General features: G+C 40.1%; 2 protein-coding genes across 2 annotated transcripts in view; one reads left to right on the forward strand and one right to left on the reverse strand.

The window, feature by feature from the left end:
* The window catches only part of LOC103532353 (pinopsin), a 90,291-nt gene extending 79,847 nt beyond the window's left edge, over positions 1 to 10,444 (forward strand). The window contains exon 4 of the mRNA XM_030467555.1: positions 10,137 to 10,444. Within this exon, the coding sequence (XP_030323415.1) occupies positions 10,137 to 10,364 (228 nt within the window). The 3' untranslated portion in view covers positions 10,365 to 10,444. The remainder of the gene's footprint in view (positions 1 to 10,136) is intronic.
* ST6GAL2 (ST6 beta-galactoside alpha-2,6-sialyltransferase 2) overlaps positions 6,640 to 19,561 on the reverse strand; it is a 29,633-nt gene continuing 16,711 nt past the window's right edge. Inside the window, 1 exon segment of the mRNA XM_008496368.2 lies at positions 6,640 to 7,877. Coding sequence (XP_008494590.1) covers positions 7,609 to 7,877 — 269 coding nt within the window. The 3' untranslated portion in view covers positions 6,640 to 7,608.

Genomic DNA, 19,561 nt, shown 5'->3' on the forward strand with positions numbered 1-19,561 from the left:
CACAGTAAAAGACTGGCTCTTGCCTCACTTGTCTTGCTGCTCTCCAGTGGGTTCATGCCACTGCCAGGACAGCAAATTGGAGCAAGCATTCTCAGATGTGTTTCAGCCAGGTCAGAAGAGGGGAGCTAATAATGCAGTTAAACAGAAATGCAGAAGAACAAAATGCCTGTATGAAGTTTGAGTTCTCAGAGCTGCTCAAATTAAACCCAGGTGACTTTTTTGAGTTAAAAGATGTAAGATCCCTCCTCCAAAGTGATGTTGTTCAGAAAGGGGCAGCCCAGTTAAGGAATAAACCTGAAAATGAGTTGCCTCCAATGTTTCCTGAGATACCATCAGAAAGGTAATGTCACTCCTTCTAGAGCTGTCACTGCTAGAGTAAGAGTTACAGCAAGATGTTCTCTCTACTCATTGCAATGTAGTTGACAGGTTTCAATATCCTACTGGATAATGCTTGTATGCAATGAGAAATTGAATTCCAAAGGATTTCCTCTCCTATTTTGTAGACAGTGATGTTCAGTGAATATTTCATCACATGGAATACAGTGATCCTGTTTTCTTCTAGTATATTTTACATGGAAAATACAAAGTAAAAGCAAAGCTGGTGGATTTGAAAACCACCAGATACTTGGTTCGTTCGTGCACCCTGGCACTCTGTTTTTCCTCTAGCATGGCTTATCAGGCTGAGTTTTCTGAGAGGTGTCACTTGCCTATCGTGACATAATTAATGTCTATGTCACCACTGTCTGCCAGGAGGGGGGGTACTACACAGGATGAGCTGCATGATTGATGGCTGCAAGTTTATGCAATAGCAATCCGACTTCCATTATCCCACAAAGGTGGGATATCCCAGCTTTATTGTTGGCATGGACTCATGGAGATTCTCTGGGATGAAAACAGTGACTGTCACCTCCCCTGGCCCAACTCCTGCCACTGTATAGTTCAAAGACTCCCCAAGGCAGAATAATGCCTCTCCTTTAATGGATATAAGCAGACTCATAGGTTAAACTATGTGTTATTTCATCACAGAATGAATGTCAAGTTATGCTTTTCCCTTTGGTAAATTGCTTTTCATTTTAATTAATAATTGATAAAAACATCTACTTTTATTTTACCACACGACACTGAATTCCTCAGATGGGTGGTGCAGCCATTTAGCTGAAGTTCATGAGCATTTTTGAGTACAACATCAAGTCACCAGAGCATGATTTCTTTGGAGGACTTGACTTTCCCAAAAAATTTATTCCCAAATAGAGTGCAGCATGGTATGTATGTTCTAAGGGGAAATCTGACAGCACCTGCTTGGCTAGATGTGTTCAGCTTAGAATAAAACTGGCTTTACAATATCTGCCTCTTTTCTGCAGTTTACAGTGAAAGCTATTTGTCAGCTTCTCTCTTCATTTCCATTTGAAACTTCCTTGCAATTGTGGGCAGAACTGACAGGCACCTTCCCCTGTCTCAAGCTGTCTAGTTTGGTGTCATTCACTCAAAGCAATTTAAAAAGACCAGAACTCCTAAACAAATGAAAACAAATGTTTTATTTACAGGAAAAAATCTGTACACTGTGCATACATAAAAATATACAAAATCATAATAGAAAATATAAAAAGTGTTAAAATGTATACAAACACTGCTTAAAAATGTGACTCCTGTAAAATCTGAAGCTTTGTTGTTAGAGTACACATTCATTTAAAAAAATCATCATACAAAATAATTCTCAAAGCTATTAAAAAAGTACACAGTCTATATTTGAATAGTTCGATGACTACATATTATAAGAGTGATGATGTGGATAAATGTAAGGCTTTTACACACAACTCTTATTTCAAGAACAAAAGTCTGAATCTGATCACTAAGCCAAAGAAATTTGCAGTGTCAAAATTCATTCAATGATGCAGGTGTGCCCAGACATGGGCTACTTCGAATTTCAAACAGTTAGATCAGGTATCCTCCTGGCATATGAGGATAACTCCCAGGAAAAATTCAGGTGCTTCCTAATTACAGTCTTCTGAATTACCTACTTCAAAAACCAAATTCATTTATTCAAGACACAGCAACTTCAGAGAGCATGAAGGGGAAAATTCTAGCCATTTATTTTTCCAGTCAATGCATTCAACATTTCTTTTGTGGTGCATCTGCGTCACTGTCCAAGTGGCATCTTCCACCCTTAAGAACTGCTGAAGGAAAAGGAAATTAAAAAGGAAAACCCCACTACAGATTGGATTGGTCTACGTGTATTTTGAACTCCTGTTTAATTTAATCCATCTCTAAAATTACTGTGTTGAGTCTGTGCACCCTGTGAAAGAAAGCTCTTATCTTCATTTAAGACAAAAACTCTCAGTTTTGCTGAGTTTGGCAAGAGACCTACAGTAAAAAATTCAGAATTTGGGTGATTTCACCAATAAAAGTGCCCTGATCGAAGACATGCAGTGATTTAGCTAAATTTGCACACAGAGAGGGTAGATTAGAGTATGTAAACCAGCCTCTCTCTCTCCAAAGGTTTGTATTTCTTATATCATTGTGATTTTGCTGACTTTTCCAGAGTTTCAACTGCACAAAACTGCACAGCAATGTAGGAAAAGAAGATCTAGTAGTCTAATCTAAGAAATTACTAACACTGAGCTGTGACTTTCCCACTTTAGAGCTATAAAGGAAAAGAACAGTTAGTAATTTTTTCTAGCAAAAATTATTTTGGCTCAAAAAAAGGCTTTTTTTTTTTTTTTAAATAAACATAAAAATACCTTGATTTAACCATCCAAAGGCTGAATGAAAATTATAAAAGCACCACAAGTCAGAAAAGCTACAGAATTCACAGTGGGCAAAAGAGCATAATGAAATTCAGCATAAACTCAGCACATTTCCTTAAGCTGCTGCTGTGTTTCTCATTTGTTCAGGTAAGTGCAAGGGTTTATCCACAGCACCAGGGCACAGAAATGAGGCTCTACAGCTTTTGAAGGCAACTTATTCCTACTTGTCAGTCAACTCCAAAACCTGCATCTTTGCAACAAGTGTGAAGGGAGCTCAGGAAGCCACTGAGCCACAGAGGCACTGACTTGGCAGATGACAAACTTCAAGAGCTAGGTTTGGGCAAACCTCTCATCGGTGGTGCTGTCCCACTCTGTCAGGGTGCAAAACCTCCATGGCAGAGGCTTTTATCTTTTTCCCCAATAAATCCCACAATCTGGCTGGGAAAATGCATTTTCTTTCACATTGTCTGCATGTAATATATGCATCTAAACTCAGCACTGCCATGTGCTACTATTATGAAAAGATACACGGCTCAGTGTCACTGCACACCCACTGTTTTAAATATCCTGAATGTGATTCATTGTAAAGATTTTTCTGCCTTCATGAGGGATGAGGAAATGCCCATAAATGCAAAAATACTTGGTGAGCTCTTATAAAAACCACCAAAGCCAATGCCAGAGGGCATAAGCAGTGGTTAGGGGAGCACCTCCAGAGTTTCTTTATATCCGCCTGTTACTTCTGCCCCTTCCTCTCTTGCAGCAAGGGGAAGTAAGCCCTCAGTTACCAAATCATCCTATACTTGCACTTATGTTAAAAACCAAAGCAGGACAAGACAAAGTAGGGGAGTAAAATCTCCTTTAAGAAGCCACAAGGTGTTTGAGCAGGCAGAGTAGTGAAACATCACAGTGGAAACCAGTGTCCGGAAGCCAAGCCAGGGAATCCTTGTTTGTTTTTTTTAAGAGGATGGACATCACAAGTTGGTCTTCCTCATCCGTGGGAAAGTAAGAGTTTGCAGCCCAGATCTGTGGCATCTTCCGAGGTGATGGTGCTGCAGCACCTGCGTTTGCACTTGTGGAAGGAGCACTGACAGCTTTTAAGTCAGGATACAGTAAAGAAAAAATTTCTGCTGGGAGGACTTGGATGCACACAGTCCAGTAGATGAAAAATACACAGTTCATCTCATTAATCAGACCTGGTTCTGCATTGTTATTTAAATGATCTTTAAATGAATAGGTATGCTTATCACTTATTACAAGAAACTTTAAAATTTGCCTTGTTCTATACAACAGTTACGTTGATTATTCTACCAGCTTACTGAGGGAATAATACAATATTAAGTCTGCTGTGGGTACTTAAGTAATGCAGTTACTATTTTTCTTTTCCAAAATCAAAGTTAATGGTTAGTGGTTGCAGACCAGTCAAAGTGGTAATGTCTTTTTTTTTGTTTCTTTTCAGAACTTGAGAATTTCTGCTTTCAGAGAAGTAAAATATTCACTAATGCTAGAAAGCTAATCAACTCCCTTCACAAACATGTGGTAGCTAACCCAGTGTACAGGAAGAGACATGTTTGATTGCACTGTTCGGACTTCATAGATTTTGCAAACATGGTACCAAACATATGAAAAAATATATTAGTTCTATGTAGGTTATCTATCTCCACAAGATTAAGTAACAGTAATACCAACTTTAAGAATAAAAGTTGCTGACATATGTAACATTATGAAGAAATCAGCATGTAATATATCCGAAGTCTAAGGCTAATATGAGTAAAACCTATTATTTTTGACATGTACCAAAATGATTTATGGACAGATATCCACGCAACAGTACAGTTTGTAGATCATCTGGACACACTTTTTGTCAACAAAAGGCCTCTTAAGAGGATCACAAAGCCCAAATTAAGAATCCATGAAGGTAGAGAAGACTAAGTCCTGTATAAGACATATTCTTCACTTCTGAGGAAGGAAAGACATCAGAGCAGAGTGAGAGAAAAAGTATTATATAATTATATTACTACAGAAGAGGAAATGGTCATTAATATTGTTTTCACTCTTCAGTTGCCTTTCTGTTGCTTTAGAAAAACCACAAAAAATGTTTTCCACCACATCCACTCAACTCATCTTTTCAGTGCCTCTTTAGAGCTGTCTGCCTTTTTATTGACCAGACATGAGTAAAGATGGGCATGACTGCATAGACATGGGAATCATAGAATGATTTGGGTTGGAAGGAACCTTTAAAGGTCATCAAGTCCAGCTCCTCTGCAGGGGGTTGGACATCCTCAACTAGATCAGGTTGCTCAGAACTTCGTCAAGCCTCACTTTGAGTATCTCCAGGGACAAGGCCTCAACTGTCTCCTCCCTGGGCAACTTGTTCCACTACCCTCACAGTAAAGAACTTATTCCTAAAGTAAAGAACTTAATCCTAAAATCTAAATCTACTCTGGTTTTAAACTATTGCCCTTCATCCTATCACTACAGGCCCTTGCAAACAGTCCTTCTCCAGCCTTCCTGTAGGCACCATTCAGATACTGGAAGGTGTCTGTTACGTCTCCCTGGAGACTTCTTTTCTCCAGGCTGAACAACCCCAGCTCCCTCAGATTGTCTTTGTAGGAGAGGGGTTCCAGACCTCTGATCATTTTCATAGCCCTCCTCTGGACCTGCTCCATCAGATCCATGTCCCTCCTGTGTTCAGGGCTCCAGAGCTGGATGCGATAACCCAGGTGAGGTCTTACAATAACAGATCAATGTGGAAGAATTGCCTCTCCTGACCTGCTGGCCACATTTCTTTTGATGCAGCCCAGGGTATGATTTACCTTCTGGGCTGCAAGCATATACTGCTGGCTTATGTCCAGTTTTTCATCCACCAGCACCCTCAAGTCCTTTTCTGCAGGGCTGCTTTATAAAATCTCATCCTAAAGCCTGTATTGATAGTGTGGATTGTTTCAAACCTGAACTTAGTCTTGTTGAACTTCATGAGATTCACCTGGTCCAGTTTGCCCAGGTCCTTCTGGATGACATCCCATCCCTCTGGCTTATTGACAGCGCCACTCAGCTTGGTGTCATCGGCACACTTGCTGATGGTGCACTTGATCCAGCTATGTCTATATCATTGATAAAAATACTAAACAGTACAGGTCCCAGCACAGAATCCTGAGGGACACCACTTGTCATTGGTCTCCAACTGCACTTCAAAGCATTGACCACTCCCTTCTGGATGCAATCATCCAGCCAATTCCTTATCCACGGAACAGTCCACCCATCAAATCCATATCTCTCTAACTTAGTGAGTAAGATACTGTGGGGAGCCATGTCAGAGGCCTTGCAGAAATTCAGACAGGTGATGCCCATAAGTCATCCCTTCTCTATTGATGTAGTTACCCTATCACAGAAAGCTGCTAGGTTTGTCAGGCAGGATGTGCCCTTAGTGAAGCTGTGCTGGCTGTCTTGGATTTTGTGTGCATATGTTTCAGCTGAGCTTATCCTAAGAAAAGGGGTACAGTCACAGGAAGGTGGGGAGGGGCAAGGAAGTACATAGTGTTTTAAACATCTTATCATTTGGGCAGATTTTTAGAGGTATCTTGGGGAATATTCTCATATTGTGTGTTACGAAGAAAAATATAAAATTATCTCCATATGCACTCCATAGTCAGTGTTAAAAAATGCTTCTTAACCCTCTTCTTTTGTCAGAAAACTCCCTATACTTTCTTAACAGCAGCAACTTATGAAAAAATGAGTCTGATGCAGATCCCAGTGAAATCCCTAACACATGATGTCTGTCATCCTGAGTGCTGTAGGACTCTGGAAGAGATTTTCCAGAAAAGTTGTGAATGCCCACTCACTGGAGGTGTTCAAAGCCAGGCTGGATGAGGCTTTGAGCAACCTTGTCTAGATGAGAGGCATCCTTGCCCATGGCAGTGAGTAGATGATCTGTAAGGTCCCTTTCAACCTAAGCCATTCTATGATCTTGGCTGCAGAAAGGTGAGCTCCCTCTGTGCTTGCTTTCAGTGTGATGTGTGAGAGCTGTACAACCTCCCTTGGCTTTCTCTGGATTCTCCTTTTATCTCACTTACACCCTCTTGATAGGCCTCCCAGGGAGAGTTTTTTCTTGACTGGGCTTTAGAGTTATATAAATTAATAACTTGGTTATACCAATATGTTTGTTGCTCTCTAAAGAAACGAGAAATTTCTCTTTTCCCTCTGCCCTATGCAGTCAGTATGAGCATGAGGGTCTGGCATCGAAAGTACATATTAAACTAGTTCAACTGGTTTAGCTGTGTGTACAGCCACCTCCATCTCTTCTGCCTTTATAGCTGCCATAAGGCCCCCTGTACAGCTGGAGGGTCTGTAACTGAGCCTGCCTATGAGCAGGAATTAAAGGCTGCTCTGGTCATTGCACAGCTCAGAGAAATGATTACTTCATTCTTGGAGAGTGTGAAAACCCCACAGAGCCATGAGAAATGCTGCATTGTTCAACTGGCCATTCTGTACGTGAACAACAGAGGCTGTTTCACAATGCCAGATATAGCAGTAAAGTAACTTCATTTAAAAAAAAAAAAAAAAAGTTACAATCTAGCGTATGTGGCATAAGAGACCACCGACAAACTCTGACAGTCACACTCACAACAATATATTTCTGCCTAAGTATGTCCTTTGCACCTTTCATAAGCTAAGCCTTTTTTCTTTAACTATTTGCAAAGCAGTAATAAATACTCAGGCTCAGAAAAGAAGTATTTCTCATGCCTGCTACTTAATTACAATTTATAGACTCAAGACTAGATTGGTCTAAGATACAATTTTCAAGTATTCTCTTGTTTATAGTACAACAGTAGTACCTTATTGCACATTGTTTCTGAAGGACTCTCTTCTACAAGTGCGGGAAATTATTTCGTTCAGGGCACTTGACAGCTTTGAACCCTGGCAAAATGACTTTCCCTTTCCTATACAAATCATCCTGCAAACCTCTGTTCATCCTCTGCACCAACAGCTTTTCATAGAGCAGTGGGTGGTAGGCCCCTAAGGTACAGGCTGCATCGTAGTAGAGTTCATGGTAGTGACACAGGTCGGTCTGCCGGACTGAAGGGATGTATTCGTACACGTGCACTTCGTTACACATGGACATCATGATCAGGATACCTGGAGCAGAGAGTGAAAACAAAAATGAATGCCAGGTTTCACCTTTCTCACAGAAATCTCCATTTTTCTTTTCAGCATTGCGTACCTCAAGTACTACTTTGGTAAAATCATTAAGTGAAGTAATAGTTCGATTAATTAGGGCAGCTTTCACCTGGCACTGATGCATCAATATTATGATCCCAGTAGTTGATGGAGTAGAACAATGAGTGTAATGCAAGAGTAAAAGCCTATAAAGGGCTTGCATACCACCATCAGCCTCCTTGAGTGGCAAGACTGCTCTCTCCCACCTTCCCCCCTTTACCACATCCTGCCCACAAAATATCCCACATAGGAATGGGGGTCCAGTGCTACTGCATGCTAATTCTTTCAGGACAAGTGATCACTTTTCTTGATTTTCTTGTTTATTATCAGTTCATGAACATTATTTAGCTAGACAAGGTCACTTGCAGAATACAGAACAGACAATAGCATCTGTCTGGTGTTTTTAAGGTGCTCTTCTTGGTATTCCTACCACTTCCACAGCTAAACTCTGACCTACCTTGTACAGGAGTTATAAAAAAATGACCCAGGTATACCCTTTCGACCCTCCTCTATGCTTTACATATCTGTGTCTTGCAAATACCTACCTACACATTAATCTTTAAGGCTGTGAAGAACATGACTGATTTCTCTCTCCTGTTTTGTACACCATGGCAATGGGAAAACAAGAATAGAAAGATAGGCCAGTAAGACCAATGTTTCTTCCTTTGACAACTTTTGGATGGTTCATCCAGATCAATGGCAATATTAGGGTACCAATGTACTCCTTGAAACGTCTTCATCTTATTACAATTAGTCTTCCTCAGTCTGGAATTCATTCAGTTCCAGTTTTTCCATCCACTTCCTTCTAGTAAGGAAAACATTACCTGGAAGGCAGCCTGAATAGGGGTATATAAAGAAGCATCAGCCATTTTATTGGTGGCACAAAAGCCCACAAGTTGCTGACAGTTCTGTGAAGAGAGGATGAGGAAGGCGAATTTCTTCTCACAGAAGCACTTTCATGAAGAAAAGCCTCTGATCACCTCCCACTCATCAAGGAAGCACCCACAAAATATCAGGCCATTTTTTCCTGCTACATGTCAGTCATCATCACAGTCAGTAGTGGCTAAGAAAGGCCACATGGAAATCAGCCTCCTGCTTACAGCCAGGCAAAGGTTCACTTTGACCTTAGGGGCAGTCTTAGGATGATGTTATTCTCCTCATCCCATGCTCAAGATCAAAAGTAGACCAGGACAGATTCAGGATAGACTCTTGGGCTTATGCAAACTTTGCTTTCCTACAGCACAACTGTGAATCTTTACCAACAGAAGGTCTTCTTAGCACTGAAATGAGAGGAATCTTACTGTTGCAGCTACACATTTTTAGAGGGTCTAATATCAGACACTGATCAACAGCACTGTCTAAACTGCAATACTTTCACATCAATCACAGCTTCTGGGATCCTTTTCTATTTCCCATAGTCATGTGAAAACAAAATGATGGAGTAAGCACTGGACACTTTCAGGGTTTTTTTTTAAGATTTCACTTAAAAAATAAAATATACATAAAATGTATTGAAGCACTTGTTGCACTAATGATGTCCTTAGCCACTCAATATGACTGTCAGCTCTTCAAGAAGACAGCTGTACTAATTCTGCTCACTTCGCACTTGCAGAAGAGAACTGCCGTAACTGTTGGGGATTTTTTTCTGTACAACAGCTTTGAAATCATAAAGCATCAGAGGTGTTTTGGGTAATTCTCATACGCATTATTTTGGTTTGTTAATTAAGCAAAGCCACGTTCTGAAGTTTAGCTTGCAGTTTGGGAACGCCGAGATTTAAATGGCTTGCTAATGAAAAGAACCTTGTGTTCACCCCGCTGTGTATCATTAGATGATCAAAATTATTTTTTCCCTGCCTGATGTGTTAAGTAGCTACAAAACAATTACTTCTGTGATTAAATCTTCTTTTATCATACACGAAAGGCTCTTAAAATGTTTTAAGACTGTTCCACACCTTTGTACTCTACAGAGTCTATGGTCTCAGGTAAGAGAAGCACGCCAGTTTCAAAGGAAGAGTCCACAAATTTAAGTGAATGGGGAGAAAAAACATTTAATCCCTACTGGAGCAAAAACCAGGAGCTTAATAAACCATGTTTCCTTGCCTCCAAGTTGTCACAGAGATGCTCTGAATTGCTGCCTGCCTAACAGCTATGTCTCAAATTGTTTGTTTGTTGTTTCAGTTTTACAAATGCTTTCGCCAGCTTTTCCACTGCCAGACTCCTTCATCTACTGATGGAGAGCCCACCTGCCACTCCAAGGTAACTGTTATCCAGCTGAACCAGAGGATGGATGTTGGAATCCTGTGTAATAACAAGCCAACTCCAGAAACAGATGGCAAACTGACTTCTCTCCTGCACCCACAGCCAAGCCTGGAGCCAGTTTCAAAAGCTGCACCACCTGTGTCTTAGAAAAATGGGCTCTGATGGAAAGTACAAAGCCTTAACCAGAGTGGGTTTCAGTTTACTGAGGCATTACCCACCTAACCTTAATATTAATAAAGCAAGCTGCCATTTGTGGGATAGAAAAGCTGTCAGGAACAAAAATTGTGACTCTCCTATAATTTCCTTAATAGCAGTAAAGATGGCCACATCGCTGCAGGTATAGTTCAATAATGACAAAATTTTAAGTAATGTCATTGACTTGCTTGCAAATTTGTTAATGGAGAATTTAGAACTGGTAGTTTTAGCTCTTAGTGTTCTATGGATCAATGTCCTCTAGAATCAATCATAAAGGCAAGCTGGGCTATCTAATTTAGCTCCTTGCCCTTCCTGCTTTGTTCCATCCAGTCCATGTCTTGGGATTTCAGATTAGGTTGCTCGTAAATAACCATCATTTCTGACAATCTGCTTGAGTTTTTGCTCATGCTGGACAACAATGACTTGAAGGAGAAAAGATAGTGAATTGACAGGCTAATTTCTGAGTGGTAACTGATAATTTACAGCACATCTTTGAGTTGAATTCTAGGGTCAACAAACTGAAAGATGAGTTAAGACTGAGTAGAGCTGACCACACACAGAGGTGTCCCTGGGCTACAGAGGCTTTATCTATCCTGGTAGAAATAGGAACATACCTGAGGCTTCCAGATCTGGTGCCCATTCCACATGCCCAAACTTTGCTCTGGTGAAAAAGTGGCCACTGCTAGACTTTTTCTCTTTTAGAAGCTCTAACACTACAGCAGTCCCATCCCAACCACCTACAGGTGAGATCCCAGGACATGCAGGATTACACACTCCACCTATGTGTGCCCAGGGAGGTAGGTCCCCCCACTTAGCTGTCACAGCCCCCAGATTCTCTCGTGGAATGATCTGCTGTTTCATTCAGAAACCAGAAGATAGGATAGCATTCTATTAAAGACAAATGAGAGCAAAGAAAAAGACAAAAGCTCTACAGAGTCCTCACTAAAATAGGGAATAAATGGGTGCCTGAGAGGCTGTGAACCCTTTCCTCCACAGGGGACACCCCTGGTGAGGTAGAACTATTACTGAAATCTAAGTTCACAAAATCCACAAATTAAGCATCTTTAAAAGAACAGCAGCAGTTTAACCATGAAGACATTTACACCAGTCCATGTACTAGGATATATCAATGTTTTCATTCTGTTTACTTTCTAATGCCATGTCTGGCTTGTTTTTCTGAAGTCCCTAAAAGAGGGTTGCTAACAGAGGTCCTCTCTCTATGGGTCTCATATTTCAGCCCATGGTTTTTAGTATCATTCTGTAACCCAGTTTCTCTCTCTGGTGTTAACAACACTGCAGTGAGTTACAGACATCTCTATCTAGCAGGTCTAAGAGTGCCAAGCTGCCTATATTTTCATCTACCTCACAACTAAGTCTCCCCATCTTCTCTTCTCTTCTCTCCTGTCACCTTCAGTGATTTTTAATTACTAATTTTTTTTGGCACTTACATGATCCCCAAAATATTCTTTACATTACATTTGAACTTACAGGTTTAGAATGCAATCTCAAAGATGAAGAAAAGGTATGCACCTCACTGCTTGCTATCGTGATCCTGCTTCTGTTAGCCTGTTTTGTTTGCCAGTCTGCTCTGCAAAGTCCCATTTGCATCTTTCCACATCTCTCTCTGCATTACCAATTCTTAGGTTTGTCTTCTGTGACTGAATCTCTTCACATTTCTCCCACACCTGCATTAACCTGCAGTTTCCAAGCTTACTTCCTTTCCTTGCATTGCCTGCACAGTACATGCCTATCTCCTTATTTCCTTCATCCATGCATTTCCACATCACTGCCCGATTTCATATCATCTTCAAGTTTGTTCCATATCTCAGCACTCCTCCCTGATCATCAATGTTAATGAAAACCACATTGTTTGATAGCCTGTAGGGTAAAATGATTTCCATGTGACACCCTTCAACATTTGTCTTTGCTCACAGTCAGAAGTTGGTTTTCAGTCCATGCACAGTTATTACATATAAAACAGCACAGACTGGCTTGCTTACACACTACCTGAGAAGACATAAATGAGCATGATGAGATACTTATTCTCCCAACACTTTATAGTCTGGACAGAATCAAACTCACTGCCCATCATGCTAATTCTGACCTGGCTGGTCTAAACCACAGCGCAGGGACAGGCTTCTCCAGGGCACAATCCATCTGACTGATTTTAGATGTCTTTTTTGATTAACTATCCTCTCTAAGTGTTGTTCCTCTCCAGTGACTGGGCAGAAACTGAAAATAAAAGAGTCTGGCTTTTGCTATCAAGCACCTTCTCCTCCACTCTCCTAGGTGAGAAGCTTTTGGAGATTTGTTAAAAAATAATAGAATTGGCTTTTCCAGGAGGGTGGTAAGCAGAAATGAAAACACAGTGTGATTCCTCTGACCAAATGTGCCCACTGCTGGAGTTGCCCACACCTGAGATGGGCATCACAGGCTCCTTTGGTGTCAGAAAAAGAGGAAGCAGCACATGTCTACTCACTCCAGAGTAAATGTTTAAAAAAAATTAATCATACCAGGCATGCTCCAGAAATTCCTATTTCTTTCTGTTGACTGTCAGGGAAGCCTGAATGGCAGCACAGATACCTGTATTGTGGGTGTTTCACTGGCACTCCCAGTATGAGATGAAAATTCCACATATTATAGGGGAACACAGGTCCCACAGCCAAATTTAAAGGGTGCCTGTTTTTCCCTCTAGTAAGTCTGAGGCTGACTAACTCAAACACAGACCTGCACCAGAGACATCCATGGGCCATAAAGAGAAGTCAATTTTATGTGCAAGGACTAAGTGGAGGGGAGATGGCCTTTTTCACATTCCTAAGGCTTAAAGTATGAGATTAGGAGTATAACAGAGAATAACAAAGTATTTAGGGAAGTCCAGAGGTCATGCATGACTTACTAAAAAGTAAAACCTAAAGGAAGATGCCTGTAAGTGCTATATTGCATGCAAATACCAAAAAAGGGGCAGAGTATTCCTTAGAATGAATGCCAACAGAAGCTTATGGGTCGCAATGCAAAGTCTGCTTTTCATCAGTGGGCCCTAAAAAAGCTCAGTAAAAAATAGATTAATTAGATTAATCTAGCAGGAGTAATAGTAGTATTATAGCTAGGGATTTGGTCAGGAACCTGTTAAGATCCAGCAGAAACCATCAGAAATATGAGATCTGTGGAGGGGCCTGAAGGGAACTGTGGTGGCAGAGCTCAGGGTCCCCTCAGAGTAAAGACAACTCTGAACTTGGGTCAGGTTGCTTGGGGACCTGTGCAGCCCCATACTGAATATCTCCAAGGATGGAAATTAAGCTATGGAATCACTTTAGAAGATTACTGGAGCATGCAAAAATAGCATTGTAGGCGTGAGTGAAACCAGCACAGCGGGTGGGAAAGTAACTTCTAGGTCTCTTCCAGGTCTGATAATTAAGTTTTAAAACTTTTAGGTCTTAAATATCCAGTCTCATTTTCATAGTAAGGAAGAAGGGTATCTGGCATGATTTTAGCTTTGACAAAGATGATTGGTGCAACCACATACTCAAAATCACAACTGAAGATATTTCTCTCTAGGCCATACTAATCTAATGTAATATCCCAGCTGGATTTTTAAAAATCCTGTTTGGATTATAACTCTGCGAATGGAAAAATGCAAAATAATTCTGCCTGTGTGGAGAAAGGCTGGTTTATAGTACATCATTCACATGTGTGCTTTATGAATGCTTTATAGTTGAATAACAATGTTCCTGAATACTGTACTGAAGCAAAAAAGTTGAAAAAAAAGGAATATTTTAAAATATATTACTCCAAAGAAATTATGTCAGAGAAACAGCTGCAAGTTTGTTACCACAGTGCAATGTTAAATGCTAATGAGGTATTATGTATTTCAAAATATTATATACTAGTATTTTAGAATCCTCAAAAAGTTGTGTTACTTTTTTTCCTGTTTGGCAGATATGTTTTGTGTCAGAAAGTGTTTGCAATGGTTTAAACTTAGTCCAGATGGCACAAATAAATTCCCTGAACTTTTATAATCTACACTGAAAACATTTAAACCAGAATTAAATTAAGAATAAATTCCTTGTATGGATGGTTTATACAAGTGAACATATGCTATGGATTCTAATCTAAAAGAGAAAATGTTTTTCTATTTGTTCTTGGCAATTTTAATGACTTGAGGTTTTGAATTTCCAACATCGTTTTGTGTAGTACAATTTGATTTTATGGTAGCACACTAAAGAAGAATGTTCTCTATTTTACCAGTAAATGAAATATAGTTTAATATACCTGAATACAATCGATGCTGTATGAAACCATCTAGAATAATGATTGTAATTGAAACATTCAGCAAGACCTCGGCATCATTTTATCAAAATGTAAGAGATGCTGAAAACATTTAAATACACATAATCTGATTATTATACTCATAATGTGTCTCATTTCACACACACTACAGATTTAGTTACAGAATTCAGCCAGACACACCAGCTGAGTTTATGTCGTGTAAGATGTACACTTGAAAGTATTACAAAGAAACATAAAGCATTTAGATCCTACATTTTTCTATCTTACTCTATTTCTATAGCATCTCTTGATTGGATTTCAGGTACCACAGGAAGATCTGTCATTCCTTGAAACTGGGCCAAACGTGCCTCAGTTATGCTTTGGAACATGTAGCCAAAGCAGTTCTGGCTTTTTAAAATACTGCATTTCTAAACCAGGATTCTTTTTCCATCTTTTTAGTTCATGAACTATGACAAATACTAACCACGAGAAAATAAAGTATTTTTAAAGAACTTAATTGTCACCAAATGACCCTGTGCCTAAGCTTAATAATTTCTTCGGTATTTATCTTTGATGTGTAGGTATTTGCATTATATAGTAGATCTAGAAAATGATGTATTTATTACTTAATGCTGAATACAAAAAACTGTACACTCATCATGATAATATATTCTGTAACAGGAGCATACATATGAAAATGCTGTCAAGTAATGTAATATAATTCAAAATGTATTATTCAAATATGGGTGATACATTAGAATAGGAAAAAAATTCTATGTAATTTGGGGTGCTGTAAGAGGAGAGCTTGCTCTTTTATCTCTGTATTTCAGGAAACGGATGCTCTAATGTGAGTGCTTTTTAGTAGAGTAAGAAGAATTTAAAGCTTATGTATTTGGAGATGTTACTTATTTGTGTGACAATACTTGAACAAAACTGAGCTCAAAAGAGTAAGCATTATTCTGTTCCTTAACCAACTTCTGGCAAACAGCTGAGTAACAGTAATAAAGGCAACTCTTGATATGTCAAATTGTTGCTTTCAGTTCATGCAAGTGTATTTTTTCCAAGCAGAGCTGGAAATCAGCTGCATTCTTCTATTCAACACGCTCACAGAAGCCATTTTAAACTTCTTACTCATACAGTGATCTGCTAATATTGCAGTGTAATGCTAAGTCTTGCTTGTACTATTGTCTTGATGCATGCAAATGAAGATTAAAATAATGCTAGCAACTATTCATCACCGTGTAACTGTTAAATCTGTAATGCCACCTGTAAAGCCCCAAACCAGCCTTTCTTTCTCTGAGCAGCAGAGTAATCTGGGCATTCAGTAATCATTTTTTGTTCAGCGGTTTCACACACTACACTAAAAGCTACAACACATAGCAAAGACAACCTACACAGACAACCTAAAACGCAAAGATCTACAAAGACCATGTCTTTTGGGGACAAGAAAACAGAGAGCCACAGACAGAGCTTTTAACTAGCCCTTACACAAGTTGCTGGGTATATATGGGTATATATTCACATTTACAAATGTGAATTTCAAGTGAAATCACCTCAGAGGACATAAGCTAGCACAGTGTACTGGACTACAGCAAATAAGAATTCATGGCAAATCCATCTAGTAAACAAGGGGCAGGAGCAAAATCTTCATAGCAAAGCTTTGATATAATCCAGACATTATTAAAAACTCACAGACTTTCAGAATGTTAAGGTACCATCCCGTCCAATGCACACGGAATGCTGCTCATGAACTCCAGCAAGTTTTGGTCTTGGTCTTCAGATGAGAAAAATGTAAGGTCAGAACACTAGGTTGTTTACACAGGCTACCGAGGATGGTATAGGAACAGTCCTCTTACAGCTAAATGGTAAAAATAGGAACTGTCGATTTATACACCATCAACCTGAATTAAAAACTGAGCTTTGATATGTTGAGAAAGTAGGGAAGAAGACTGAGTTCATATTTCACAGCATTATAAGGAGTGAACAGATATTTCTGCTGGCAGAAGAGAGAACAAATCCTTCCCCTAATAAACATTTTTTTCCAGCTGTCAATTTAGGATTTGCCACTGGAATCCAAATCCCAGATTTTGTGGTTGGATGCTTAAATTTCTTCCGTGAAAGTGGAGTAGATAAAAAATGGGATGTAAACACATCAATACTCATTTTAAAAAGCCAATTTTCAGCCAAATGTAAACCAACAAATATAACTGCAAAAAGCCACCATGGCAAATGCCTGATGCTAATGCAAGATGATGAAAACATTGTTCAGAGTTTTATTTAAAAGCACAGTAGTGGCAGCTGCAAAACCAGTAAAAAAATATGCAATAATGAGTTCTCAAAGCTTATATAAGGATTAGAGTGACAAAGAGTAAGTAATTCATATTAAGGAGTGACATTAGCTAAGATATGACATGCCACATAAGGCAAAGCTACAAGACAGTAAAAGTCCACATCAGTGTCTCAGAAAAAAGCCAGAAAAGACTCCAAAATTAAGACAAAAGGATCCTGATGAACCTTTCCCCACAAAAAAACCTAATCTGTTTTCTTGGTCATTATTCATAGCCTTTGAGATGTATCCACTAGAAAATGCAACTCTGAAAGATTACTGTCTGTGCCGAGTTAATCCATCCTAGAGATGGCAGAGCCCCAGAAGTAACACCTAGCAAAAGGGCTGGAATTTGACAGGCAGTAAGTTTAGCCTACATTCAGTGATGTTCAGAACTCTGACCTATACCAGGTTGGGTAGAAAACTATGTTAAAGCACTAACAAATTTAGCAGAAGACTGGTCAGATTTGGGTCTGCAGATAGTATTATTAGGGTGCAGCCTGGCACCAGTGATGGATAGGCTGCTGTGAGATGACATGCTGAAAAAAAAATAAAAAATGAAGACAGGAACATCTCCAAGTTAAAATCTGATGGAGAGGTATGGAGAAACTCTGTTCTTGGAAGAAGCTTATTTGTGTTGGGTTGCATGCATCTCAGCTGGCTTTAGACCTCTGTTATGTGTGTATATTTTACCATTTCAAAAATGTCTGGAAGCAGTGATGTATTTAGAATCACAGAATCATTTTGGTTGGAAAAGAACTTTTAAATCCTCAAGTCCAACTGCTAAACCAGCACTGCCAAGCTCACCACTAAACCACATCCCTAAGCATCTCATCTATATGTCTTTTAAGTAACTCCAGGGATGGTGACTTTACCACTTCCAAGGACAGCCTGTTCCACTACCTGAGCCCTTTCAGTGAAGGACTTTATCCTAATATACAACCTAAACATCTCCTCTAACATCTGAGGCCATTTTCTTTTATTCTACCGCTGATTACCTGGGAGAACACAAAGACACCCACCTCCCTACAACCTTTCAGGTAGTTGTAAGAGAATGACAGGGTCTCCTCTCATAGACTCTTTTTTTTTTTTTTCTTTTTTTTTTCTTTCTTTTTTTTTTTTCCTTTGTTTTTTTCTTCCCCCCCCCCCTTTTTTTTTTTTTTTTTTTTCTTCATAATAAACAAATCCAGCTCCATCAGCCACTTTCCCTCAGCCACTCCATATTAAGACCTGTGCTCTAGGCCCTTTGGCAGTTTCACTGGCCTTCTCTGGATATGCTCAATGTCTTTTGTGGGGTGAAGGGCCCCAAACAGAAGACAGTGTCTCAGGTGCAGCCTCACCAGTAGAGAGTACAGGGGTACGGCCACTTCCCTTCTCCTGCTGACCACCCTGTTTCTGGCACATGCCACTGGCCATCTTGGCCACCTGGGCACACTGCTGCCTCATACTCAGCTGTGGACCAACACCTCCAAGTGTCCTCTACTGTCAGCTTTCCAGGCACTCTTCCCCAAGCCTGTAGTGTTGCATAGGGTTGTTGTGACCTAAGTCCAGGACCTGACACTTGTTAAGTCTCACACAATTGGCCTTGGCCCATTGATCCAGTCTGTCCAGGTCCCTCTGCAGAAACTTCCTACCCTCAGGCAGATCAAAACCTTGGCCCAACCCTGTGTCATCTGCAAACTTACCGTGTGTGCACTCAATCCCCTCAGCCAGATCACTGATAAAGAGAACACAACCGAGCCCAGTACCGAGCCCTGGGAAACACCACTTGTGACTGGCCACCAGCTGCATTTAACTTCATTTACCACAACACTTCAGGCCTGGCCATCCAGCCAGTTTTTCATCCAGTGAAAGAGTATGCTTGTCCAAGCCAGTAAGAGAAAAAATCAAAGGTTTTACTAAAATCTAGATAGAAAACATCCACAGCCTTTCCCTAATCCACTAAGAGGGTCACCTGGCCCTAGAAGGAGATGAGGTGAGTCAAGCAGGACTTGCCTTTCATAAGCCCATACTTACTAAGTCTGATTACCTGGTTGTCCTGTACATGCTGCCTGCTGGCCCTCAAGATGATCTGCTCTGTAATCCATCCCCAGCATTGAGGTGGGACTGACAGAGCTGTATTTCCCTCGATCCCACTTCCATCCCTTCTTATAGATGGGCACCATATTTGCCAGTCTCCAGTCAAAGATCCTACCTCTTCTCACTCTCTCATTCCCCTCAAGTCCTAGAATGCAAGAGACCACCTCTTCCCCACAAATAGCCCACTAGCCCCTTTACCACTAAACTTAATTATGTGGGTTAAGTACTTTAATACGGCTATTAACAATGTTAAAAGATTCCCCTGACATCGATCACTGCTGAAGGGTGCTGACTCAATGCTGCAGAAAACCACAAGGAGAACACATTCTGCCAAGCATCCTCCCTTTGGGAAGACTTGTTTTCTTATAAATAGTGCTAAGCTGCAGAAAGGCGAAAAATGTAATTATTGACAGAATAGTCAAAATCCCCCTGAAACATTCCTGAAAGCAAATAGTCTAATGTTTCCATGGTTTCATTT

This window comes from Calypte anna, chromosome 1 (assembly GCF_003957555.1).
Source record: "Calypte anna isolate BGI_N300 chromosome 1, bCalAnn1_v1.p, whole genome shotgun sequence".
Taxonomy (NCBI): Eukaryota; Metazoa; Chordata; class Aves; order Apodiformes; family Trochilidae; genus Calypte; species Calypte anna.